The sequence below is a fragment of the Anoplopoma fimbria genome, chromosome 19, assembly GCF_027596085.1.
Source record: "Anoplopoma fimbria isolate UVic2021 breed Golden Eagle Sablefish chromosome 19, Afim_UVic_2022, whole genome shotgun sequence".
Taxonomy (NCBI): domain Eukaryota; kingdom Metazoa; phylum Chordata; class Actinopteri; order Perciformes; family Anoplopomatidae; genus Anoplopoma; species Anoplopoma fimbria.
This window is the reverse complement of record NC_072467.1, coordinates 8,501,299-8,528,904: the sequence shown is the minus strand read 5'-3', so window position 1 is coordinate 8,528,904 and position 27,606 is coordinate 8,501,299. Positions and strand designations below refer to the sequence as shown.

The window sequence follows — 27,606 nt, the reverse complement described above, 5'->3', positions numbered from 1 at the left end:
AATTAAGATTAGTCTACTGTTTAATTCATAAAATATTGAGTTTAACTGCAGTATAAAATGTGAGGTAGAGAAAGCTCCTGAGGAAGTACTTATAAAATAAAAAGAAATTAAATTTGTGGAACTGGGGGAAATTTACATTTACATCCATTTTAGATGTAAATATACTGCTCAACTAATAAATGTTGGTAAACACAGTTTCAACTATTAATGAGGACTTTACATTTTCTGACAAAGACAATAAAGCCATTTAACAGTAAAAAGCCTGTTTAATTGCAGAATATATTGACAGTACAGTACAGCAATAAAAGCACTGCCATATTGCTCCTATTTTACATGACTTACACAGCTGCTGTTCATCTTATCAAACAAAAACAGTAATACGGTACTTGTACAGTAATGATGAGAAACACAACATACAGACAGGCTCACAGAGCACCTCGCCCATCACCTTCCACTGACAGCTCGCTGTGTTAATTAAGAAATGCACAATAATATAATAACCATAAGAGCAAAAACAAAGATAGAGCAGTCAACCCCTACAGTGGTGATGTCCTCATCACTGGGGAAAAAGGGACAAACTGGGCTGAAAAAACTGGTCACACGGGGAGCAGAGGTGCACAGCCACGAAGTCCAAAGACGGAAAAAAAACGAAGGAGAAGAATAAAAACCAACAAAAATATGGATTACTTTGTACGTACACAATACATACATGACATGAAATGACTTGACATTGTCCATGGTCACTCATGACTCTGTGAACTGGCCTTCATTCACCACATTACATCCTCTTTATGACTTGTACCTCCGTTCATGTAGCACATGAGGGCTGTTGCACTTCACTACAAAGCTTCAGTTTGTAAATAAGGGCACAAAGCTGCTTCTTCACAGTCTTCTTCTACAACAGCTACCGCATAAACATGGGAGCCGACCTGTCATCAGTCACTGCCTTGCGGAGCCTCACCCCCCGGCGTATAGTCACCAGCATATCCATGTCCTCCTGGGTCATAGAGGACGACACCTGGGGCACAACCTGAGCCGGATCCCCTGGCAGTGGGCTGTGGAAAGGAAAGTGACCCTCACCGAGGGCGCGGGCGCTGGCAGCCAGCTCCCCTATCTTTTCCACCAGGCTGTGGCGGTTGGCAGCAAGCAGAGGGTCCTCCTCAGCAACGTGGACGGCCATGCCGGGGGCCTGCTGGGCGTAAACGGTCCTGTCCGCCCCTCCACCTCCTCCACAGCCCCAGGGTGCGTCGGGGAGGCTCATCCGCTTTGGAGAAGCCCTCATGTAGTCACTAGAGGTTGGGTCATCACCGTACAGAAACTCCTCGCTGCCCGCACGATGCTGGGACGGGCTCGCATAACCCGGTGAATCTGGCACTCTGGGGGTCTTAACTGGCACAATGGGGGGCCGGATGGGAATGGGGCCAGATGTGGACGGCGTGCGTCTCACTCCGGTTTTGGAGGATGGAGTCCGGCGAATGGTGGCCGTGCCCGAGGTGATGGCCCCAGCGCCGCTTCCGCCTGCGCCGTTCGGAGTGCCCTGCAGGGTCTTACCTGCAGGCAGACCTGCTGTGCTGGCAGGCCTCTTGGTTTGGATCATGCGGCGGTAGCTCTGAGCGATGTTACTGTGGCGTGGGATGGTGGAGGACTTGTCAAAGTCTGCCTGTCCTTCGTTGTCAGCATCCCCGTTGAGAGAGTAGCATTCATAATCGGAACCTAGAAGTGACAGTGAGTCATGAGCATTTTCGTTTTCTCCACTGAATAATAAAGAACACTGAAATCACCATGTTTTGAATAGCTATTCTGCAGCTTTATTGCATTATAACTATTCGCATTCAGTAATTGAATTATCACTGAAGGCAAATAGTACATCACTTTCCCAATTACTAAAGTGTATCACACGTTCCCATCAAGAGTTCATGGAAAAGCAAAAGGGCTAATTAGAAAGTCTGTGCTGTATATAGATAACATGTGATATTAACAGACTGTGTGGATGTTGAGAGTGAGTGCTACCTTGTGAGGGTATGGTGTCCTCAGAGCAGGAGGGGGTGTTTGTCTGGGTGCTGTAGCCGCTGGAGTACTGCAGGGAGTCCCTGCTGCTCTTCTGCTGCTCCATACTCAAGCCTCTGGTCAGAACCATGGCTAGAGTGCTGGCTGCTGGAGAGAGCGGCTCACCATGCTGAGGCGCACACACACACACGCACACACACACACACACACACACAGATACAGGCAAGTAGGAAGTACATAAAGATTAGCACACCTATAAATATGCAATTTACAATACAACAATTATCTAGGCAAACACATCTATATACAGACATTTATAGTTTTTACTCCATGAGGACTTCTAACCTTGGCTGCAATGGTTCCTGGGGCCATTCTCGCTCTGTGTGGATCATCTGGTTGCATCCCAGAATACCCCAGCGGACTGGGCGGAGCTTCCAGCTCTCTCATCTTATCCGCAGACTCTCTCCTTCGCTGCAGAGTGCTGGCCAATGATGGCTCACAGGATTTGGCCCAGTCCTGCAGCAGCAGATGAAACAATGAGACTGTCCTAAAAACATGCGTCTGCTGTGGTCGCCACCCGACAGTCGTGTAGGTCAGTTCAACACGGAAGCTGCTGATTTGGCTCATGAACTGGTTAGATGACGATGAAGATATGGGCAGACTACATCAAGCTATGCAAGTGTTGTTAATGATATAGCCGTCTCAGTTTAGCACATCTTCGTGAGGAAAGATTTCTAAACTGAGCTTGGTGAGCAACAGCAAAATGGTGACTGTGAGGTTAATCTTTAGGCTCATTCATGTGCATGAAGGCAATAAAACACAAGAAGCAAAGAAGCAACAAAAGGTTTAAAAGAGCAAACCCAAACGTGAAATTGCAAATAAAAACAAACCTTCCAGCTAGGAATCTTTGATGAGGGTGAGGGGGTGTTGGATCCAGGGGAGTGGTTAAATGTGGGGGACGCAGGAAGTATGACAGAGAGAGGCCTGATGGTGCCAGTGTGAGAGAAAGCAGGGCGGAAGGTACCGAAGGATGAGCATGAGCCAAACTGCGGAACGGACAGACAAGTCTGAGTCAGAGTGCTCAACATCCATGAATAGTCCACGTCAAACCGCACTGCGGCTGTCAAGAGGAGCCCACGGGCCTCTTTAAGCTATAGATAACAATGCAAAGCACATTGCGTGTGCGTGTGTGTCCAATAAAGCAAGTAGATTGGTGAGATCCATGCAGTACTAACCGCTGTGGGAGAGTTGCACTCGCTGACAGACTGGCAGGTTTCTGAAGCCTCAGAGGAGGCCGAGCTTGTTGATTTCTGGGAAAGGGAAGATGGAATAAAAAACAGTGGAGGGGGAGGAGAAATGGAGTGAGAACGGTAGGAGTGAGAGATGAGAGATGAGAAATGCACAGGGAAAGGGAGAGAGTCGGAGAAGAGTGTTGATGAGCTTTAGGAGGAGGGAGGTATTTTGGTCGATAATAAAGTAGCTTGTAAGATAATTTATTCAGAACTGAACATTGCATCAGTGGGTGTGCTTGTGTGCTGCTGAGTGTGTTCTGTACATTACACTCCATGCAGACTGTGAGAGTATGGATAACTTTTATCAGACCGGCAGGGTAAAAAAAAAAAAAAAAAAAAAAAAAAAAAAATCAATCAACATTTATAAAAGAGAAAGCTCTGTAGCAGCAAAAAAAAAAAGAGACCTATGTTTGGGTTTGTTGGTCAAGATCTGGAGCTTACATTTAGGCGTATGGGTTTTTGTCTGAAATGCAAACATGACAACACTGAAGGTGCCGATTGGTAATGATCATTGTTAAAAAGAGAATTGTTGTAGATCTACTGTGACAAGAAAGTGGTGTTGTTTCTGTGACTTGCTGCCCTGCAGCATTACAACCGGATGAATCTCTGGAGCCAACAAGTCTGCTTAGTGCCTGGTTTAGTTTACTCTGATCAAAGAATAAACTTTAAGTATTATGGCTGAGACTTCTACCTGGCTGGTGATGTCAGAAGGCATGGGCGACGGAGGCTTGGAGTGGGTGTTGGCGTCCTGGGATACGAAGCCCGAGTCGTGGGAGGAGACGCTGCTGAGCCGATGGGCTCCTGCAGAGGGCATCTGGAGGAGGCTGATGACAGGATATCACTCAATATCAGTATAAAACTTAACCAAATGGACACAAATCAAACGTATTTTGCATTTCCTTTATATGTATGCATAAATGAAATGTGTTTTAAATGACAATTATTTAGACATGATATCATGATATGAAACCAAATGAAAACACAGGTGAAGAGGTACATTGCTTTGCCATGTTGTCCAGCAGAGAGCAGCATAAATGTGATACTAAAATACTAAATGACTGATGATGCTCAAGGGAGCTTTATCTTCTTAGAACAGGAGACGCATCATTCATGTCAAAATTAAACGAGTCAACTCTCCAATCAGATTGGGGGCCTGGCCATGGGCGGGATTTACTGTTGCTGATGGCAACCATGACAGACAGCCTTTCACATTAAAATACCCTGCTGCAAGGACACTACCTATGCGCTCCAATACCCATACTACCGTACTATTTAGTATGCGAGAAAAAGATTTAGTATGTTCCAACACATAGTATTTCAAAAGCAGGGTGCCAAAAAATACCAGGATGTCCTACTGTGACCAGTAACATTTCGCAGTATGTCTGCATTTCAAAACACCTCTTCACTTTGTTTTCTGTATAATGACAAGATTTTAATATGGTTTGGAATAATTCAAGTCACAATGAAAACATTTAATTCAGTTATTACATGGCAAAAAGATAATTAGTTGTCCTCATTACATACCCAATGTTGTTAATTGAATAATGACAATAAATGCATACATAGAAGGAAATACATATTGCAACATTTTTATTTCCCTTTTTTCCCCCTTGTTTGATTGTGTTCATTTGAGCATTGTAAATCTTCAATGACAATTTAACACCATGCATGCAAAACAGGATTGTGATTCTAGCATTCTCCCCCCCCCCCCATTTTGTTCTGAAACTTGTTATGGGAAGATTTATGTGTAGGCCATGGAAGAAAGAAGACGAGGCTAAATGAAAAATGTATCACAAAAGCCGAGGACATGAAGGCAGTGTTATGTGAAAACTCTAAATGATGCCATTCTTCTAATTTTGGTGCATCAAAGAGCGTTCAAATGTCATCCCTTCTTTGATTTTTATTTCCCTCTGAACATTAACAGCTGTCTCCGTGCTTTTTTGTCTCCTGCTCTGTCATTCTCACTCAGCGTTGATTCTCTTTGTCGCCCACAGATTTGAAAAATCTGCAATTTATGCTTCTCACCTTCCGTCTGTACTGCTCTCCCCCACCTCCTCCTTCTCCTCCTCCCCATCTCCCTCTGGAATTTATCGGAAGTTATCATTTCTCCTTAATCTTTGTCCTCTAGGATGAGGCTTAATGAGGAATGCCAAATGAAATATGACAAATGAAATACCCTTAAATGATTCATTACCCAACACTAACCTTATGCCCTGTTTCTCTTTTATCTGTGTCTTTAAGAAGTACAAAGTGAACTCGTTTTTCTTCCATTCTGCAAGACCTTCGTCTCTTGATCACAACTTTCTTTTTAAATTTCCATGTATCTAATCATTTAACACCAATTTTGTGATTACCCACAACCAAATCATGACCTGCAGAGAAAATAATATGACCTTCAGCTTATCAAAAACCTTTTACAGACTCAGTGGATAAACTGAAACGTCTACATCTGTCCAGCTGAGACCAAGGTTGTTTCTCCAAGTTCCATATGGAAGGTATAAGCTTTTCGTGGACTAGTCTTATTCTACCCTAAAAACAACAACAACAACAACAACAACACTAACTGTGATTTAAAATCTAAGTCTGCGTTAAACCAAATCCTCTAACATAAAGTCAGTGGCTGTATTATAAATGAATATAAGACACTGAAAATAGGCTGCAGTGGTAATTGGTACAATTATCAGGTAGGTTCTATAACACCAAAGTAAGGTTATAACAAGGTTTGATGTACTTTTTAACATTTAAAATTTAACATTAAAAAGGGTTTATATGCAAAGAAAAGCTTCTGTATTGACCTATAAAGCACCTTCGACCCACATTATAGATACGTTTTCACTATTAGACTTACAAATACATAGAATTTGGTTTCTCGTGTGGGCTCACGGCTGTCAGGCTGTAATGTTTCACAGCTTTGGAGCTAATCTGGCTGTAAGAAGATTGAGAATTGCAAATCTACCAGGAGCAGGAGCTGAGAAGCTGGCGAGATAACGCCATGTACTGCATGTGGATTGTCACTGACAGTTTGGCTGCGTGGTGAGGGAGGGTGGGGGGCACCTACTTGTCTATTCATGACAACCTTTAATATTTCATTCCTTCCCTACAAATGTGTTAAGAAGTGAGTTGATATCAAGAATGTGCATGTATGTTTACTCAAAAAGGCTCAGATCTTCTAAGCTCACATCCAGTACGAAATAATTCACCATTAGCAACATCAGACACGGCACACCAAACAATACAAGCTAAACAGAGAATAAAGAGCAGCACGGTGTGTGTGTGTGTGTGTGTGTGTGTGTGTGTGTGTGTGTGTGTATATATATATATATATATATATATAGGATGTACCTGCACATGCTGCTCTTCCTGGAGCCAGTGCTGCTGGGGGAGGAAGGAGGGGTCTGGTAGGACCAGCTATAGTCGGAGCCCTTCAGGTCCCTGATCACCTGCAGTAACACATAATCATAACATCATTTTTACATGAGATAAAGAAAAAACATGTAAAGGTTAGAGATTCTAACAAATCAACTAACCTTTTTACTGCTAATTACAAGTCCTAATTGCAAGTCCTAATTACAAGTCCTAATTAGCAGTAAAAGGGTTATTTCTCAAGCTGTGTTGTGGGACATATGAAGGGGTGAATTAGTTTTGTCAGTAAAGTCACATTGTGGCTTCATCAGTTCCTGCAACAGCTGGGCACTGTCATTTTAAGCAAATCTTACTCAAACAAGAATTAATAGTGTATGTGTTTGGGACTTTTTCCAGCAGATCTCAAGCGGCATCAGTAGAATCAGTAGTGTTACACCTCTGTTACCTGCTCACTGGCCGGTGGCAGCTTGTGTGGGTCTTCGGTCAGCATAGTGAGGTCATCAACAATTGGCTGCAAATGTGTTATCTCTCCCAGCATGGCAATCTCTACATTCTGGCGGGGAAAGAGGAGGGATCGAAATTTAAAACAGCTACCACATCAACAGAAAGAGCAAGCAAAGTAAAACACCCTTTAACTCCTACAACTCTCAGGTGAACAGAGGCTAAATGTTCCTCACCACCACGGGCTGCAGCAGGCTAATGAATGTACAGTAACGGCTTCTCTCTTCCAGGAGCGCCCTGCGCACCGCCTGCTTCTCCGTCTCCTCCATCAGCAGGTACAAGTCACTGACGTCCTGCATGGCACTGTCCAGCTGGGGGCGCAGGTTACCCCGGCCTGCGCGACGCAAGGCAAGGGTGAGGAGGCAGAGAGGAGGGGAGGGAGGATGGAGAGAAGGATGAAATATGTAGGGGGGGGGGGGTGAGTAAAGAGAGAAAATACAGGAGGAGGAATGAAGACAGATTGGGAATTTGAGGGGCGGGTGATAATTATGGAAGTGACATGAAGGGAGGAAAGTTCACACAGTTCAGAGAGGAGGGGAAGAGTAAACAAATGAGAGATGATTAGAACACATAATGATAAATTGTTTGTGGACTGGAGGTCAACGCACTGACAAACATGTTACATTTGGAATGAGAGGACGCTGAAACATGTCGTCAATCATGAGTTGATGCAAAGCAACTGGTGGTGACTTGTAGGTCCTGAAATGGATGCGATTAGACACGCGAAAGTAAACACAATGTCTGAGAGTCATTCAAGACTGCAAAACAACAATGACACTAGATGATAGATGAATGCAGGCGAAAAGGATGCAATGATGATGACCGCGGAGATGCCACATTTTCTGTCACTCTGATTGCATGATTTAGACAGACATGCACTGCCAGATATAAAAAACACCCTTCAATAAATCTTAGCATATTTGGTTAAAACCCAAACCATGCACTCACTTTAACTACTGTGCAACTTGAAAATACAAGTAAAGAATATGGTTTTGAGTGAATTCAGATTTTGTTAGCAACGGCCTAGATCATAATCAGTCTTTGACCGGCAGCGCCCCTGTAAGGGTTTTACCATTATCCATATGTTAAAGACATATCAGAGCTTAATTGTCTCATCTGTCAGCGCGCCAGCATTTATTATGACACTGATTCAATTAAGGGTCTCATAAGGATCTGACAGCTTGCTAATTAATAAACTAGCTTAGTTTAGCATGAAGACTAGAAACAGGGAAAAACAGCGAGCTGGAAAGTTTATCCGTTAAACAGCAATCTGTCATTTTTACACTTGCATTTTTGTATGGATAAAACAAAAGAGATTTGTTATGTTAATTTGTCAACTAATAAGAGAAGCTGGTAGATGTGTTATGTATCCTTAAGACAGAGCCAGGACAGCTGTTTCCCACTGTTTCCAGCTTTTATGTTAAGATAAGCTAAGCTAAGCTAAACAGCTGCTGGCAGTAGCTTTATATCTATCATACACGAGAGTGCTATCAATCTTCTCCTCCAACGCTGTGCAAGAAAGCAAATAAGCATATTTCCGAAATTTTAATACATTTCCTTGTTTTAACCAATAATGCTAAGACAACACGGGGTTCTTTTTTGTCTGGCAGTTTAAACTAAGAATGATTACGATGCACTTGACAACTATCTCATTGAGCACAGCAGACATACCTAGAAGCTCTACAGCCAGGGAAATAGCCAGAGAGGAAATAGAGGAAGGTTGCAGGGGGGGGGGGGGGGGGGGGAACAGAAGAACAGGCAGTGTTAGCTGCATTAAAATCAGGCCACATTGCATGTTTATGACCAGCACCGAACCACTGGTGTAAATCCTGCGGGGTAATAGGAATTTAATTACATCCAGCAGTAGGGGCTAATGCAAGCACAGCCAGGAGAGAAGATCATTTCTTTGATTTATAAGGTAGAAGGTGACAAATCATCCAAAGCTGGGACGGAGCCTTTGAAATAGTGCCAGGCATTTTGATTCGATTGAGTTGTCGTTTCTGATTCTACACTATAGATGGCGCCAGTTCACTCTGAACCATTGGTACAGACCAGGAACCAGCAGCCAAGCAGACTTAAGACATTAATATCAGCCCTTAAATCTAAATAAAGTTGTGCGAGTTGTTCTATAATCAACATGTTCTAGTTTTGCTCACCTTTTCTTGCTTTTTTCTGGAGTTTTAAGGTATCTAGCGACTTCCTTTTGATTTCCTGGCGAGACCGCTTGTATTCTGTGGACAGCAAGTCAAGAAAAATAGGCGTATCAATTTCCATCCAAATACACAGTGCTCACAACTAAGTACTTATAGTTTGTGTTTCCAGGCTGTTCACCTTTGGCATGGTCTTTGTCCAGCTGATTAGCCGTCTTCTTCCATTCCTCTATCCTGTCCTGGAGTGGCGTAACAAGGCCTTCCATAAGAGCACTACAGCACACGAGGAGACACAACATGAGAGGAGAGTGTGAGAGGCATAATAAATAGCTTTATTTCCATGGCACAAAAACACTCAATGAAGGGTGGCAGAGAGGAAGGTCAACAGAGATGGGATGGGACCTGGGAATATTAATCCCCTCCAGGCAGGGGAAGAGAGAAAATTGCAGTGTAAGGGGGGAAAAATAGAATACCCAGGTGACACTTACTTGGTGAAGTGGCGTAATTTTGTCTCGATGCTGCGGTGTCGCATACACATCCTTGTCAGAGCTGAGCCGACGTCCCTGGTGGCACCTTGGATGAGACAAAACAAACAAATTGTCACCCACGATAAAAGAGGTTGGAATTGCGAATCACAAATATGCCTCTTGGCCTGGAAAAATATGGTTCTTTATGAAGGAGACAAAACATCAAGAGAGCACTTTGAAATGGTCTAATTCCCTCCTGTCAGATGGATTTATCAGGGCATGTTTTTTTCCCTGCTGGTGAGGCATTTCCAGCTGCAGCCACCAGGTGGACGAGTGCTGATTGTAAAAACAGAGCCCATAAATGTCACATTTGTTTGGCGAAAGCAAATGTGACAGAGAATACTAAAACCCTACACACTCCCTCCCTCTTCACAAAAACCATGCATTTCTCCCTTTGACTCTTGGAAGATTGCGTGCGTGATTATCACCACAACGTAAACAACAGCTTGTGTGAATGGGTTACTGTACTTTTCCTCTCTGCTGAAGTGTAATTAAATGGGGTTTTCAGCCCCTAAAGCCCAGGCTGGCCCACTGTCTCTCTGACGGTTCACAGGCCGTTGTAATATGTGGCAGCAATGATCCGGTTGTAATCTGGGCCACATAGGGCTAATCTGAGGGTCCCTCGGCAAACACACACACACTAACACACACAAAGGCAGAGGGAGGACATCTCTCAGCGGCAGACACAGAGTCAAGGCATGCATGGTTGTATTTGTGATCGTGAATGATCTTTGTAGTGCATGTGTACAGGTTTGTGGGTGTGTGTGTGTTTGTGTGTATATAGACAGGTGGTGTGATTTACCATCCCCCCACCCTTTCCGAAGGTTCTCAACCCCTCTATCCTGGAGGAAAAAGGAGGGAACCCTGTAAGGGGATATCCCTCTATTCTTCCCTGCCTGCTCTGCCTTTCCTGTTCTCTCTGTTTCCTAAACACCATTCATGCAGGGCGGACAGAGAGAGAGAGAGTGCACTGCAAGAAAACAAAACAGGCAGCAAGAGAGAGTGATACACAGAATTTAAAAATAGGAAACGAAAAACACGACTGATGTAGCAAGCGTGAAATAAGAAACGGGGTAAGGAATGCTCCACATGGTTGTCCGGTGAGATCTGTGCTATTTTCCAGTTTCCACACAATAAAGAAACTAGGTTAGTGTCTCCAGCTGATATCACGTCACTCTGCCAGTTCAAAGACAATTTCACCAGTCGGCTGTCAACTTCAGTGACGGTTGCACCTATTCAAAGAAACTGAGCAACCGATCTGGACTCCATCTCACGGATACATTTTTTTTCCCCAGGCAGATGTAGAATAACTTGAGTGTTGTTTGTGCGTTGGGGGAGAGAAAGGGAGGGCGGTCCTGCGTCTGCACTGCTTTTCTAGGTGACGGAGAGAGAGGGGAGGGTTAGAGGTGAGAGGTCATCCAGCTGTATCACACGCAGGCGTTTAAAACACCAGCAGGAAGTGATTGAGTTAACATGTGGAAACTATACGCTGAGCTCTTGCTATAAATAGCGAAAAGGGGTTTCCATCTTTAAACGACTGGTGTTGAGTATCCGTCATGTAACAGCCTCTTCTCTGACAGGGTCATTGCTTCATAAAGCCAAGTGTTAAGACGCAAGAGAAACGTGCACACAGGACACGTGTTGCGCAGGCTTGGATCTCTCCCTTTTGACTTTCTCCTCTTAAAAGCATTACAGGAGGCGTCCGCAGCTGCAAATCAGCTCTGTAGGACGGCTGGAGACTGAAGGAGAGACGGAGGGAGAGAGAGAGAGAGGGAGTAATGTGGGCTCTTTTATCTGTATAACAGACCTTCCCAATGTCACTGTCAGCCGTCGATCGCCCCTAACCCCCACTCTCCTGTCCTATCCACACCTGCCAAATTCTCTTCCCCTTCACTCCTCTTCCTCTCCCGCCTCCTCCTCCTCCCAGAGGGGGGGATCAGCTGACAGCTACATCCTGGGGAGGTCCAGAGGCTTCCTGTCCATGTCCAAGAGCCCTGCTGGCCTCTGGCCTCAACCGGATGGACGGGGCTGCAGCGATTCACTCCCACAGCACCCTACATGCGATCACAGGCATGTGACAAACATATACAAGATGGGAGGATGGTTTGTTTTTATATTTTGTAGATGTCAACTGGAAAAAATAAAGAATATCCATCAATCTATCCTCTGTTGCTCTTACTGAACTGTCTTCTTTTTTTGGCCATTTAGTAAAGTTTTATTTCTTTGTTTGAGAGAGTTTTCCCTTATTTGCGCCCTTCGAGGCAATTTTGTGATTTGGGATTTTATGCTACTATACAAATAAAATGTAGTCGATTATCTCCCTTTTTAAATCAATCGACACTTGACTATGTAGCAGTTTGAAACGTGGCTAAAAGTGCGTAGCAGCACTGAGAAAGTGATTATTTAGCAGACCTGGACCCATGGGGCTTCGAAGGGAAAGCAGGATCGACCTCATAGCAGACATCCACACATGCGTGAATGAAGCAAAACACAGACCAGGGTGGAATGGAGCAGTTATGCATCCCAGCGATAGATCTTAAGACATGGAGAAAACAACTGGGAGCAACTGAACAGCCCAGTAATGTGTAGTTCATTATAACATCACTGCCGGGCATGTCGCTGAAGCTGATGGCACCTGGTTCAATGTATTTACCCAACATAAATATAAACTGACATCAGGTCTGCTGTGTATGTTCAGAATTTCATGGGACTGTTGGTGCGAAGGTGAAGCCCTCATCGTTGGGTTTTTCTGGGAACCTTAAGCTCCAGCATACAGGACCAGCACAGTGTAGTCCCAGCGTTTAGCGAGTGGTTCTATCCAGAGCTCTGGTTCTGATTAACTCCCCCAATTCCTTGAGGTAGGAGGAGCGTTTTTAATAGGTCTGCTTTATAGGGGCTCTCCTGCCAGGAGCCGGGAGCTAAACTGCCACGGGTCTCATTCCCTGATGTCTTCAACATGGTAGCTTGGCTTAACTATCTCTACCTCTCAGCATCTGAACCCTGCTGCTGCTCGGCTCAGGTTTCATTCTCCGAGCTGTGGTGAGATTCTGCTGTTGTTAGATTTGTGCATTTGCAAGTTAAATCCAGCTCTCCTGAGTCGAGTGGGTGCTCCCTCTTTCTCTGCTTCCTGTGTCAATAAAGCATGTTGATGTGGGCTGAAGAGCGAAAAGGTACAGAACATCCTCACAGTTACACTTCAAGGAATATTTTTTTTTGCTAAGCTGTTATACAATCGCCGCTTAGCAAAGGAAATTCCATCAACCGTGAGACAACAGTTATTCCTCACGTTGGCACCTTTGGCGGCGGAGCTGACCGCGGCTGGCAGGGACAGTTAAGCTTCCTGCCTTTCACCCTCCCTCGCCTCTTTTAAGTGCTACCGAATGTGAACTGGCAGGGACACAGCGGAGGCCACTGATGGATGAAAGGGGCGGTGGGATGAGGAGGGAGGAAGGGGGGAGGAAGAAAGAGAGTACACAGTGCCGAGGTGCCGGCCCGGTTCGGCCAGTCTGAGGGCAGAGGAAGTGTTGGCTGACTACTGCAGGTGCAACAGGCGCTGCCAGGACAAAAATCTCCCACATTAGGCCCAGAAAATATATGATTGATAAATGGTTCACGTAATGTTTTCCAATATCCACAAAATCTTCAAATAGTTTGTGTGTTTATTTTTTCAAAAGGTACAGATAACATCATGAAAACATTTTCTGTCTGTGAAGAAAAGAGACAAAAAGAGAATGAGGAGGAATTGCTTTGATTTTGTCACGGAAATTTACCATTTGAGCAAATACGCAGCAGAGATTTCTGAATTAAAGAACCTGACGAAACATCATACATTCACATCATCAGAACCTCCGCTTCAAAGCACAGCTGGAGCTCTGGCGGTGGATCTCAGTGGGGAAGAGTGTGGATTAAAAAATAAAGCAGCATCCCATTTGTCTGCTGGTTAGGGAGCAGTAGCTTCTGATGGAGGGAAGAGAAGGCGGATAAAAGAGACGTGTGTGGACATTGATTGTTCTACAAGAGTACACTACTGTGCGCCTGCAACAAGAGAGTTATAGATCTAACTGAAGTTACTTATATTGTGGATGACAGAGACAGCGCTCCAGAAACTCTCCAGAATCTCTCTGATCTAAAATGTGAGAATCTATTTACATTCCTAAGAGCCAAACTTTAAAAGAAATAAGCATTTCACAAGATTATTCATGATTGTAACACATAGTTAATGTCTGTTTCACTCTGTTTTATGTAAATGTTTTATCCACTGACAGATTGGGGTGAAAAGTATTTTTTACTTTGTAAACAAAGCCTTATTGTGGTTTGAGGGAGGAGTTTCATATTGAAATTAGTTTGTCTAAAAAAACTAGGCCATCATTGTTTGTAATCAAGGTCTTCAAACTTTAAAACTAAAACACACACACAGCTGTATGTGTAAAGATGCATAATAAATAATAACCTGTGCTTTACTTTGGGACATTTATTCTTTTCTTCGTAAAAATTAAGACAAAATATGTAGAAATATATTGAAGTGGTAACCCTTCTTTAGCCAAAAACTGGAATGGAACTTTGATGAAAGTCAAAATATACAATTATATTTTATAACATACCCCAAAATGAGTCTTTAAATTACTTGTTTTGTCCAACAGTCAAAAACCCCAAAACTCTTAAATTCACGATGTAATAAAAGGAAAAGTGACAAGCCCTCACATTTGAGAGGCTGGAAATAACCCTAAATGACATGCGTGAAAGTATATATTTGCGCTATATGAGCTGTTTGTCCACAGTAGAAATAAAAACAGCATTCAAACCCTTTGCGTCACTTCCTTACACATGGTATGTCTCTTCTCACCAGCGGCAACACAAAAGAAAGGCAGAGGAAACGGTCTCAGGATCAATTGTTTTAGTCACACACACAAACAGTCAAACACACACTCAACCCATTGTTGTCTGGTCGGTATGCACAGCGAGTTTCACCTCAGAAGCAGAAACACCCACAGACAGGGAGAGACCTCACTGTGTCCTGATGTGGTGTAAACATGCTCTGGAGTGCATTAGGATGAGACTGAAGGAGAAGAAAGAGGACACAACATCAAGGAGGAAGTGATATTTTTCTGTTGGAGGAGCTTCCTGTTCAGGGACATAAATGCTGCTAAAAATAAATGCCGCCCCTTGTCCAGATGTGCTTTTCACTGGAGTTGAAAAATGGGAAACAGAGAGAGAAAAGAGGAAAGTGTATAGTAAGGAAAGGAGAGAAGTAATGTATTGTGCACTAAAGTGGAAAGAGCAGAAAATATACGCGGCATTATCTTCACCTCACCTGGGGATTCTGTATACAATAAAAAAGACCCCACATGTATCTATATGCAATAAAAAAAGACCCCTATGTATCCAAACTCCAAATACAAACAGCCAGAGATAGACATTGAGGCAGCAGTCTGAGAGTGACTCAGTATTTAATGGAGCAAAGCCTCCAAGCCAGTTTATCCAGATGACTCAAGCTGGCCTGCTTTAAACCCGATGCAATATGGTTCTCTTTATCTCGGCTGACAATGTTCTGCCCACTCTTTTGCTCTGCCAACGTCGCTCATTTGCAAACAATGCAAACACCTCCGCTGCTGCTCATACAGCAAAAACTCCACCTCCACCTGTAGCCTCTGAGTCATGAGACACCCTGAGGGGATGTTTACCCCGTTCTCCTCAGTGCTGAGCTTGGCGTGTGCTCGCGGGGAGAGACCAGTCAGAGCCTAGACAAGGCAAATGCAAACTCTGTACATATTCACATAGTGATAACAAAACGTTTCCATGTGGGTGGTTGGACTGAAATGTTCTTTTCAACTACAATAAAATTAGATTATACTGGCACCACACACATATAAACACTAGGCCACCTACATTTTATAACTCCATCCAAACTCTATCTTGTTTTTCTCCTTCATGCTGATTGATTCTGATAATAATACCTTCAACTGCTTGTATTTAGAACTAGAGTGGAGCTGGAAGTGCTAAATGCTAATGTCAGCATGCTTACTTGCTCACAGTGCTAATGCTAAGGTGCTGATATTTAGCCCACATAAAAGATTACGTCATGTTCACCTTCTTAGTTTAGCGTGTTAGCATGCTAATTAACACCAAACACAAAGTACAGCTGAGGCTGACTGGAATGTCATTAGTTTGCACCTGATGACGGCACAACATGAACAGTGAGTGGATCAAATTTTTTTATTAAAATCAATCTATGCAGGGAACCATCAATGCCTGTACCAAATAACATGGCAATCCATTCAGTAGTTTAGATATATCCCTTTAATCAAGAATGTCAACCTCAATAAGGGAAAACTCAGGAAAGTTAGTAGGATTCGTCCTCTGGGGATTATGAATGTTTGGACCAAAGTGGTGGAACAACTGGCCGACTTTACCGTCCCCAGAGCCACGCTGCTAGCAGGCAAGATTTTGGTAATAAGGCCAAATGGTGGAAAAATAAAGATGCACATTAAGAGTGTTAAGTTGTCAAGTTGTGCTGAAAATAATCACACAATCATTGTGTAACCTGACTAATGATCCTACACTCTCACCTCATATCAACTGTTTCCAATCAGCCACCTCAGATGATTGAAACTATGCATGTATCCCTTTCATTCCCTCTTTTAATGTCCTCCCTTACATTCCTCCATCAGGCGCTCTCTCGTGTATGTTTTCCCTCCCTTCTCCGGCTCCCTTCCACGTTGGCTTTGTGTTCAGGATATAGCTGAACACAGTGTTCCCCTCAAGCCTCATGTTTATCTTCTTAGTTTGGTATTCATCCTCAGAACGAACGTTATGCAGAGCAGAGCAGAATTTGTTTTCTTTCCATTATTATCCCCCCCCCCCCCTCTCGTCTGTTCCACACATCGTTGTTCCAGCCACTTCACCCCTTTGCATGTGGTCACTATAATAGCTGGAAAACATTCATTTTCGAAGCGACCACATTGAGTTTTGAGGTCGAAGCCCCGTGAACTCTAGAGAGACACGGAGAGCTGTGTTGGGAGCTGTTCCTACAGAGAAGGTAGACAGCTGAGGGAGAAATAAGAGACCCTTGTCAATACTTATGCAACTTTATGGCTGGGGGGGGGGGGGGGGGGGGGGGGTCGTGAAATACCTGAGGAGCTTCGCATACGAAGGCACAGCTGACCATAACGCACCATTCATTGAAGGGACTTCATGTGCATGTGTGTCCAATCTACAAAACACTCCATAAGCTCTTGTTTTGCAGCCAAACCCACATTTAAGATGCAGGTCTAACCTCCCTGTACTGGCACAATACAGGCTCATAACAGGCTTGAACATGAAAAGTCAAGCCTGATGGATGTAAGTGCCGGTCACATGGGCCACACTCTCATTATTTGACATGTCCGTAAAAATAGATGCGCTGCTGGTACAGTGCAGAGGACAGTAATCCCCTGATCTCGCTCTACACTAGGCCACGGCCGCATCTCGTCCATGGCCAGGCCGTCCAGATGGCCGGGTAGGGATATCCGTCCCATCTGCCATCCCAGAGAAGCACAGGGGCCAAGCAGATTACTGCTGCGCTGAGACACTGATCTACTAGCCTACCTCCATTCCACCACTGAGTATGGTCTGAATGGGTAAGAGAAGGAGACAGAGGGAGAGAGTTTGCGGTGACCCGGTGGGACATTATGCCTGCGTAATGGTGTGTGTGTACTCTACAGGCTCTGGCACACAGATGTAAAGAGAAAAAAGGTTACGTGAGCGTTGAGCACAAACTTGTATTGCATTGCAGTCTGGCCGGTGATCCCCGAGTGTGAATTTTTTAAAGCTGGGGAAGGCTGATCAGGAAGGGAAGCGAAGGCAGTCTGTGTCTGTGTGTTACAGAGTGGGGCTAAGAGGATTAGCTAAACGCCTCTGCCTAGCCTGGATACCCAGAGCTGTGGAAATCCGACTGCAACCACAACCCCCACCCATGGCCAAGCCATCCCCCCCAACTAGGCCCACCTCACTCTCAGAGCCTGTATATCTAATATCCTGATGGACCATTAGCCTTGAAACCACTGGCTCTTTGACCTCCATCTCATTCAACCATGTCCAAAATGGAAGAGATATGAAGTCAACCTTCCACTAGAACATCTAGCCTAGCAACAACAAAACAACAAAACACGGAGCCCACTATTCTCCAGATAAGTCCAGTCCTCTAAAATACATCACACAACAATGTAATATGAGCGACAGAAATGGCCTAGACAACACGCCAAAAGCCATTAGGCCGACCTCAAGCTAAGTCCCAAGAAAAAGAAACATGAACATAAGAAAGCTGAAATTTTCCAAGTCCATAGATCTAATATAGGCTTTGTGGTTAGCAGACCTTTATTTAACCCAGATGTGACAGACAGACGTGCTTTTAGACATAGATCCATCAGCACAGCTTAAAGAAACAGCGCTGTCGGACACGGTGCCAAAACGCCTGGCTGCCGACTCCTCCAGCTGCGCCATAAAACACAGACGCTGACGCTATGGCCGTGACCATAAACTCTAAACACGGCCAGAGGAAGCCTGAACATGAACATGGAGACACAGTGAGGAAGTTGTGTGATCTCAAATATAATACGGCTATTATGGCATTAGTATGAAAAGCTTGGCCTCCCAGAAAAAGACAACAAAACAGGTCAAGACAGGAAATCATGAGATCCTCTTTAAATCTCCGTCCTCTCTCCCTGGCTCAATCAAAAAGCACTGAATGAGGGGAAATGTTGCTTTCCCTGGCCAGGAGAAGGGTGTGTGAGAGTTAAAGGGGTGACGGGGTGAGTGTGTCAAAGGTAGATTAAAGGAAGCAGAAGACGAACGTGATGAAACCTCCAGCTGTGCCAGCAGCTGCAGCTCGTCCTCCCGAACACGAGAGGGGAATCGGGGTGACGGCGCTGACGGCCAACAGTTCATAGCCGAGGGCCTGCCCCCTGTGGTGCAATCAGCCCTATATGGTGGTGCAGACGCTGAGATAAACACGATCGCTGCAGGCAGACTGACCCCCCCCCACACACACACATACAGTACAAACACAAAACCAAGAAAGGGGGGAAAAACTGCCAGAGAAACACTTCTGAAATGGTCAGAAAGTAATCTCTATTTATATACCACTGTCTCCTGAACAGCCTTGAAATAGTCGTGTAAAAGCAAGAGGAAAGAGCGGAACATCTGGATGCCAATATATTTAGCATAATAGGTTTTAACATTTTAGCAGACAGAATGGCAAATTTGCCTAAATCATGTCCATGGAGTCTGAAGCCTGGGGTTCAAAGGTTATCCCAATCCACTACGAGCCAGCTTCAGAAAATTTCGACATTCCTCCTGCCAAATTAATTGCTGGGTTTCAGAGCACGCAAACGACTAACACGGCTCACACAGACATTGTGCGTCGTTAAATAGCACATGAAAACTGCACAATCTCTTTAAGATTGCTTGGAAGAACTGTTGGAAGAAAAGAGAAGCAGCTTTGAGCAAAGATGTTTTGCTTATACCAATCTATTAAATATGTGTAAAATGAATATTGGCTGAACATTGAAACCATCAAATTATTTTCTACCACTAAAACTGCTCGAGCAGAAGGATACACAGTAAAGCTTTATACATTGAAGCCATTTTACAATGCGGATAGAAAATAATGTTTTATAATCAATTTAACTACTGTTATTTCCTAGTTATTTATACAAATACAGATCAGCATCTAAAGTGATGACTTTAAATTGCTTGTTTTGCATGACCAACAGTCAAGAGTCTACAGCCACACTAGCCGCTGTGAGGCTGTACTTTGGTACAGTTAAATGCTAATGATAGCGGAGCAAGCTGAAGCAAATCATACCAAATCATTGGACCAATCAAAATTTCAACCTGAAGACGGAACTAGAAGAAATGTCAGGCTATCAACAAAGTTATTCGTGTGGAAATCTGGGATAAATTGCAGGACAAGCCATCAAATATCTGTTGAGATATTTCAGTCCGGACCAAAACGGCGTTTTTTATATGCTAAAAATATCACAGTCTATTCATTTGCATCATCCTAAACCATGTTTCATGATTCCCTCTTCACTTGTTACAAAGTCTCTCATCACTTATCATCCCCTGCATCACTCATACTGTCTGTGGCCTGAGAAGGATGACATTAATCCTAAAGTTAATGTCCCTGGAAGAGGAGCAGAAGAGTGAGTGGGCGTATGAGTGACACGCTTAGAGAGATTTTATGCATCTATAGCTGTAAAACTCAAAGCGCCCCTTCTCTCTCTCTCTGGTCCATCCATCATGTTTTACCGTCTTCTACAGTAGACACACTTTTTTCCTTTGAAATCCTGCGCTGCCATGGTCCATACCTCTGTTTTATTGATGCAGACTGCCAGCTGCTAGCAGGTCGACGCTAGTCTACCTTGCTCCATCTTTCACTCACATCAGGAATCATTTAAGGTTGATTGTATCGCCACGGCAATAAACTCTACTGTTACCGGACCAGCTATAGGAGTAAATCTAGTGAGAATGTGTGAACACTGTTGAAGAAATGCCTCTTTACGCACTCCAGCTATAAGTGGTCAGTAGGGGGCTGTGCTAGTGCAAACTTCTGAAAAGCATGTTGGCATGCGACCTGCGGGGTCAGGTGGCCCTAGCTACCAGCTGTCACTCTTTGAATATCTGTGTGTGTGTGTGTGTGTGTGTGTGTGTGTGTGTGTGTGTGTGTGTGTGTGTGTGTGTGTGTGTGTGTGTGTGTGTCAGGAGCCTTGGCACGCTCATCCGAGTATGTAGGTTCTTTTTCTGACCTACATACTGCTCTCTACGATCAACCCGAAAGAAATCAGTGTTAATCAGCTGGCTCTCTGGCCGGCCTGTCTGCGGCCACTAGCAGGGTGACAAAGCAGATCAGCAGACCTCATTAAAGACCGAAGAAACAATAAGCTCAGATTTTCACTTCTCTGAGCCGCCTCCAACCCCTAGAGCTTCCCCCACTTCTTCTGAGAGGGGCCACCTTTTTGAGTCTTGGGGGGAGGGGGGTGATGTCACTGCCTGTCCACTACTAGATTTCTTAGATTATATTTGGGCAACAAATTCATGTTTAAAGTTAAAAAAAAAAAAATGAGTGTAGGTGGGGAAAAAAAGCAATTATATGTCTTTCAATGGCTGCTTTAAACCCTAACTCCACACAATACCTATTCCTAAGAGTGTTCAACTGCACAACACAAAACATTACGCTGGTGCGTCTCAACCATAATGCCAAGTTACACAAGCGTCACTTTAAGGTAAGTGAATATGTGCAGCTGAGACAGAAATAATCAGTGTGCAACACTCCATGAAGGCAACAAATCCATTTATTTTTCTGCTTCCCTTAACTCCAGGGTGTGTGAGAGCTTGTATTAATATTAAACCCTCCTTACCTCTAGAGTTGGTAGCCATGTCCGCCACCTTCTGAAAGGCATCTAAGAAGGCCACCGCTGCCAGAATCGTGGTCCTGTAAATAAATTGGCACACGTTCACTACACCGTGTGAGTGCAACAGGAGTCTGTAAACGTTGCACAAGAACCTTTTTTTTTGTCATCAAGGTTTTTATTGATCACTGGAACCACTTCTCACCTGAGTTGAGAGTGCAGTTTTGTGGCCTTGGCACTGAAGTCTTCCCACACAGGGTAAGAGCTCTGATAAGGAAAAAGGAAAAGAAATTAGTCAAACAAACAGCTTTACCAAGGACATTTAAGTGTGCGGGCATACCTTCTAAAACACACCCACCCACACTGTATGCATTTGGAAAGACATAATGTTCTCTACAACCGGATAAAATCTGGTACAGCTGAATAAAATTCTCTCCTTTTTTTCACATTGACAATACTGAGTTGAAATAAGGAGGCAATAACTCAAAGGGAGCTTGGATTTCTTCCCCTTGGGGAATAAACTGGTTGATGTATAAGCTCCGTGCTCCGTGAATTTCTCAGACTACACTTTTGTTATTATTGTCCTCAATCAACCTAACCACCCTCATCCCTCGGTCTTTGGTGTGGGCTGGTTTGCATGTTCACGTGTTTAGATATATTTGTGTACATGCATGATCTGTATAAGTCCTCATATATCATGATTGTTTATGTGCACCGGTCTGAGAGTTTGGCTGGTCTTTGAAGTATCTGGATTAGATTTACCTCAGGATCATCACACGTTGCTCTGAGCTGTGAGAGCAGAAGCCAAACATAAAACACATTCGAGGCTAGATCCCATTAGAGCAAGCGCTCGAGCCCTGGAGGAAGAGAGAGGAAGGGCATAACCCCCATGTGCCCCTTTGATGGAGACGAGCCAAAAGAGGCCGCACATCCTGACTATATGAAGTCAGCTTGCAATCTGGAAACGGTCTTGCTTTTCATCACTTATGGTATAACCACCAATCGTGGAAATGACTGCGTTTATGTCCCAGCTCCTCTCCGCCTTAGAAAGCGATTTAGGAGCCATCATCCCTCAGCAAAAAATGTTTACCGTGATCCTCTAAGCCTCGCTGTCTTCACTTGACTCCAACAGGTGTCTAATTAGCTTGTGTGGCCTGTGACTCCCAGGGGCAGGAGGGATGCGCTGCCAAGACAGCTGAGGGAGCGAGGTGAAGAAACAGCCAAAGAGGGCTGCATGCAGAGCAGTGGGAGGCTGGGAGAAGCATCTCTCTCTTCATCCACACCCAGCATCTCCCAGAGGAGGTGAGGGGAGACAAACAGAGGGAGGGAAGAAGGACAGGAAGAAGAGACGGGCTCTTCCTCCGACGCCTCGTCATCCACCGGAGGGCGAGGCCAAAACTCTCATCCTCGGAGGCGGAAGGCAGTGTTGCTCGAGGACATTTAAAAAATAAAAAAAAAAAAAAAAAAAAAGTGGTTGCTCACCCACACACAGAGCCTGGAAGTCACATCCATCGCTGACCTAATTCTTGATGCTGCTGATGTAATCCAGCTGAATCACCGTACTCCTTCTCACCCTCCACCTCCTACTCTTTTTCTTCTGTTCCTGTAGCTTCGTCAGACAGTTATACAACCAACAGGTGCTGCTTATATCCAGACATGTTGTCTGTAAAGTCTTTAAAAGAGGCTTTTATAGATCTCCAAGTGCACTGCTTGGGTATCATGTCGGTAATTGTACACTATATACTGTAACTTTGCTCCCAATCAGCGAAATCTGCACAACGGGGGCAGGTCTGCTGCATTGCTCCCATGGGGGGGTAAAGCTGGTCCGACAGGCCTGCGTTTGCCCAGCCAGGCGGCAGGAATGAGGTCAGATGTCTGTCTCAGACAGCGGACATGGACACTGTGCTGACTAAGGGCTTCAGCCTCATTCATCTTTGCTGCTTATCAATACACAGACTGCCTCTTTCTAAGAGCCCCGTGTCTCGCTCTCTAAGCCCGGCATGAGCACGCCACAGAAGGGAAATATATGAAACCAAACCAGCGCCGACTATAGCCAAGAGTTGATTTCATTGGAGCCTGACAAACGAGGGCCCATAAATAGTCCGTCCGAAAGGCACCACGGCTCTGTGAGCCAGCGATCAATAAGAAATCTGTTAGGAGGAAAAGTGCCGCCTGATGCTTGACTTATTAACTGCTATCAGCACTTTGTAGCAAGAGCGTCGTCCACAATGAGAAGACTGGGAGCTGCCAACCGGGCCTGATGAATACGTTCACACTTTCCATCTGTTGCGGTGAACAACAACAGACCACCCTGGTTCAACTTCCTTGACTTGACCCTCCCCCAACACACACAAACACACACAAACACACACACTTGTACGTGGGTTATAGATAATGGGAGACATCTAGTTCCTGCTTAAGAAATCATTGTAAAACTATGTTAAGAGAAAGAGAACATGTTTTTTTTTACATATAGCATGCAACTTGAGTCAGCTCATTTCAGTAAGGTAAGGCCTGGATCAAAATGTGTATTGCATACGACTACATATTGCTGAAGTAGAGATTTCCTGCCACAAGGCCAAACATCAGGAAGCACAATCAATAACCTTTAATGGCCGTTTCTGTCCGGGAGGTTTAGGTGATGGAGCTGGTTATTTTCTTTCAGACTTTCCTGCCTGTGTCATTTAATCTAAGGAACCTTGGAGGCTGTGAAGAAGTGGGAACAGTTGTTTGGGGGTCAAATGGCACCCTAAAAACAGTTGTACTAAGAAAACTGCACAACATAGGTATTACCTCTCAATTTCTACAGCTCTTCACCCCATCCTTTGATTGATCTGTTTGATTCTTGTCATGATGAGGTTAGGGATTTGACCCCTGAACCAAACACATTAAACCACCACCAAGTAGGCTTTGTTTTTCACAAAATAAACATTTTAGTTATTCATTTTAGTTATTATATGGTGATCACACACTGGCTGGAGTATTGTTAAATATAACCAGAGTCTGACAGACCTGCTGCACATTATGCAAATAGCACAAAGAGAAACATGTTTCATCTCTCATTTTGACCTGCAGCGATGTTTCCAGTGGGGGGAGGACCCGGCATAAGAGACAAAGGCAGTAAAAATATGCCTCTGATCGGCAACCGTGCTACCACAAAGGTCACATATTATCCCGGACTACTTTATGTTAGGCTCCATGTGTGTCACCTACCTTCATGTCGTTCACAATGGCCTGGAATAATCCACCCAGCGCTCCACACTCCTTCTCCACCGACTCCATGGTGGTGTCAAAAACAAAAACAAAAACAAAAACAAAAAAAAAAAGCAAAGAAACAAATCTGATTAAAGATCCGCTTTCAAACCGCAGACACGTAGATCTTTGTTTTGTTCATCCGCCCTTCGTTGTCCTTCTCCTGCAAACAAACGCAGCCAGCAGCGGAGAGGATGCGGAGCCGCAAAAAAAAAAAAAAAAAGCCCGCAGCCAGCAATCTGAGGAGGCGCACGGACAAAAAAAAAAAAGAAAAGAAAACGTGCTGCTCGATGGCACCTGGGGGGGGGGGGGGATGCCGCTCACTCGCTCCGCCGCCGCCGCTGCTGCTGCTCCTCTCTCGGACTCACGGGGAGGGACAGCGCGTTGGAGGGGGGGGGGGATGCGCTTTGTCCGGGCGAACTACAGCCGGTAAACGTGGAGGGGACATGCACTGTGGCTCCTCATGATCGCAACGTTAACCCCTTGGAGAAAAAAAACAAGTGTGGGTGAAGAGGGCAGCAGGAGGAGGAGGAGCAGGAGGAGGAGGAGGAGGAGGAGGAGGAGGAGGGGGCAACCACGGGAGACGGAACGGTCGCAGGTCTGAGACGCGGGGACGCGCTCCGTTGTTAGTGGCGGTGGAGCAGATGTCTCGGAGCTGGAGGAGTCTCCCGTAATACGATCCATGGGAATGGGAAAGGGGGCTGGTCAATTGTTTTTTTTTTTCCCCTTCACATCTAGTGGGTGAGGAGGAGGAGGGGTCAAGGAGGAACACCCCCTTCCTTTACTCCCCCCCTCTCCTCCTTCCACCCACACGCAAACAAAAGTGAAGCCCCCGTGCTCCCCATTGAACAATTGATTGAGATGCAAAGAAGGATTTCCTCGCCTCCATAATGTGTATTGACGCACACGTCTGTTAATGATCATTTGTATCTCTCCGAGTGGGTCTTAGTTGTTTTCAGGAAACGGTATGATCACCTCACTTTGCATCAGTTAATCTGCTGAATAAACATGACAAAAGACTGAGAATGTTAATTCAACCCCAAAATGATTTCTTTTGACTTAAAGGAATGGTTCAACATTTTTTTGGGGGGGGGGAAAACGCCCACGTATTAGTCTTATTTGCTTTCTTGCCAAGATAGAGAGATACCACTCTCATAAATGTATGTTAAACATGAGGCTACAGCCAGGAGACAGTTAGTTTAGCATGTAGCTTAATTAGCTTAGCACAAAGACTGTAAATCAACCAATTATTTTTATTTATCACATGAAGGTTTATATGTATAATTACAGTGAAATACAAATAATTCCACCAGTTCCTTAAATGTGTGCATTCAATAGAGGAATAGTAATAGGCCTCCATGTTTATCATTGAGAAAAAAATCCACTTACCAGGAAACCTTTAAAACTCAAGAATGAAAACCGTGTTTTCTTAATCCCTGACTTTACAGGAACCCAAAGTGTTAAAATGACATGTTGTGGGTTTATTGGGTGATTTGTGCCAACCAGCAGAGATAGGATGTCACTGCACCTGGCCAATAATCCAGCACATAGCCTAACCCCTGTAAAAGTCAAATGTATTGTTTTTGTATAGATGTTTTTGTACATAGTAAACAAATTAAATGTCATATAGACAATAGAATGACATCAATCTTCTCATCTGACTCCGGGCAAGGAACCAGACAAGCTTATTTCCCAAAAACAATTTGGTTCAATTCAGTTAATTCAGTTAATTTGAGGGGTAATACAGTTTTAAATAATTAAAGCAGCCCTAAAGGCCACAGCCTATTACTTGTTACTTTAAAAATAATGCAGTAGATTTACATCAGGTTATTTAGAGGTTTAGCAGTCATCCCATCCCATTGAGCGGGGAAAGTTGGAAGCCACCAGAGTGTAATGTATTTGTACCACATCATCACTGGTCTGTGACGGAGTGGCTACGGGGGGGCTGGGGTCACCCCACAGCATTCCTGATAAACATCCTGTCAGTTTATAACCCTGCACATCTGCCACACACACCTTCCTCTCTCATCCCTCTGTTGTTTTTTCACAGGAGAGCATCCATCCCGCCAGGGAGACCTCCTTGGGAAACACGGCTCAGTTCAGCCCAAAAAAACTGTAACCCAGACGAGAAGAAATCTTTGCCATAATTTTGAGAGTATATATATACATATTTTATCAATCATGCCTCTCTTTTACCACATAATTTCCTCTACATTTATCCTTCTTTTACCCATCCTTTTGGGTAATTTCAATGAAGTTTGCTTACCATGCAATTACATGAGTGTTGTAACATGTAAAAATATCCTTTATACTTCTTATACAGAAGAAAACCCCGACTACTGGGGGTATTTATAGTGCAACTAGATAGCAGCATCCTGTCCTGAGAGAGCATAAACATGAATACTGTCGGTACAAAGAGAACAAAACAAAGAATTCAAAATCATATTGTCTTTTCATTAAGTTGCGGTGACTAGGTTAGGAGCTATGTCTGGATTGGTATCTCACCCTGCTGCCCACGTGGACAGACATGAGGTAGGACCAGAGCCCAGCCTCTGTGCTCTCACCGCAGAGCTCAATGGCATCTCTGAGAAAACAGCTATAAAACAGAAAATATCCCCAACACAGATGCTGACATTCCTCACCACCACCAACAACCCCCCCTGGAAAAAAAGTCTCTACTCTGTTCTCTGCCATACCACTGATGCATGTGCGTCTGCAAGAGTTTCCTTAATTCAGCAAGGATGGGTTTTAGTAAGGAAGAAATGTGATGGTTTCTGTTTCGCTGCGCTCTCCCAGTAAGGCTTTACAACTGAAAGCAATCATCAGCCCTAAACACATCAAGCTGGGGAGACTCAGAAGATTTTGAAGGCTTATATAACTGACTTTAAGGGCTTTGACTTCTGGGTGCATTTTCATTCACCATTGTGCGATAATGTCTGTTTATTTTGCAGCCTGTGTTTCACCTCATTCATATAAGAGACTGGATGAAAACAATTTATCATTTCACTAGCAAGGGGCAACACAATAGAAGCCGTCAGGCATTTACTCGGCTTATAGATAAGTAATTGAAAATCTGGATAAGGTTATGTGTTAGGTGTAGTGTAACACTGATATAAGGTTACGAGGT

At 44.3% G+C, this 27,606-nt stretch overlaps 1 protein-coding gene across 5 annotated transcripts; it reads right to left on the bottom strand.

Moving 5' to 3' along the window:
- Positions 1 to 253: 253 nt before the first annotated feature.
- On the bottom strand, positions 254 to 24,697 carry mtss1la (MTSS I-BAR domain containing 2a). Of its 5 annotated transcripts, none has more exons than XM_054619346.1 (15): positions 24,441 to 24,697; positions 21,433 to 21,494; positions 21,237 to 21,310; positions 9,802 to 9,886; positions 9,495 to 9,586; positions 9,320 to 9,394; positions 7,340 to 7,497; positions 7,108 to 7,215; positions 6,642 to 6,739; positions 3,991 to 4,123; positions 3,243 to 3,317; positions 2,898 to 3,053; positions 2,353 to 2,523; positions 2,011 to 2,176; positions 254 to 1,713 (listed from the first exon to the last, which is right to left on the bottom strand). In XM_054619346.1, exons 1-15 carry the CDS (start codon positions 24,507 to 24,509, stop codon positions 905 to 907), a joined length of 2,331 nt encoding a protein of 776 aa, XP_054475321.1. In that variant the 5' UTR covers positions 24,510 to 24,697; the 3' UTR covers positions 254 to 904. The 5 variants fall into 5 exon arrangements, with proteins under 5 accessions (XP_054475321.1, XP_054475322.1, XP_054475324.1 ...); XM_054619347.1 differs by lacking the exon at positions 24,441 to 24,697 and adding an exon at positions 22,710 to 22,838; XM_054619349.1 differs by lacking the exon at positions 24,441 to 24,697 and adding an exon at positions 22,318 to 22,537.
- Positions 24,698 to 27,606: the final 2,909 nt, after the last annotated feature.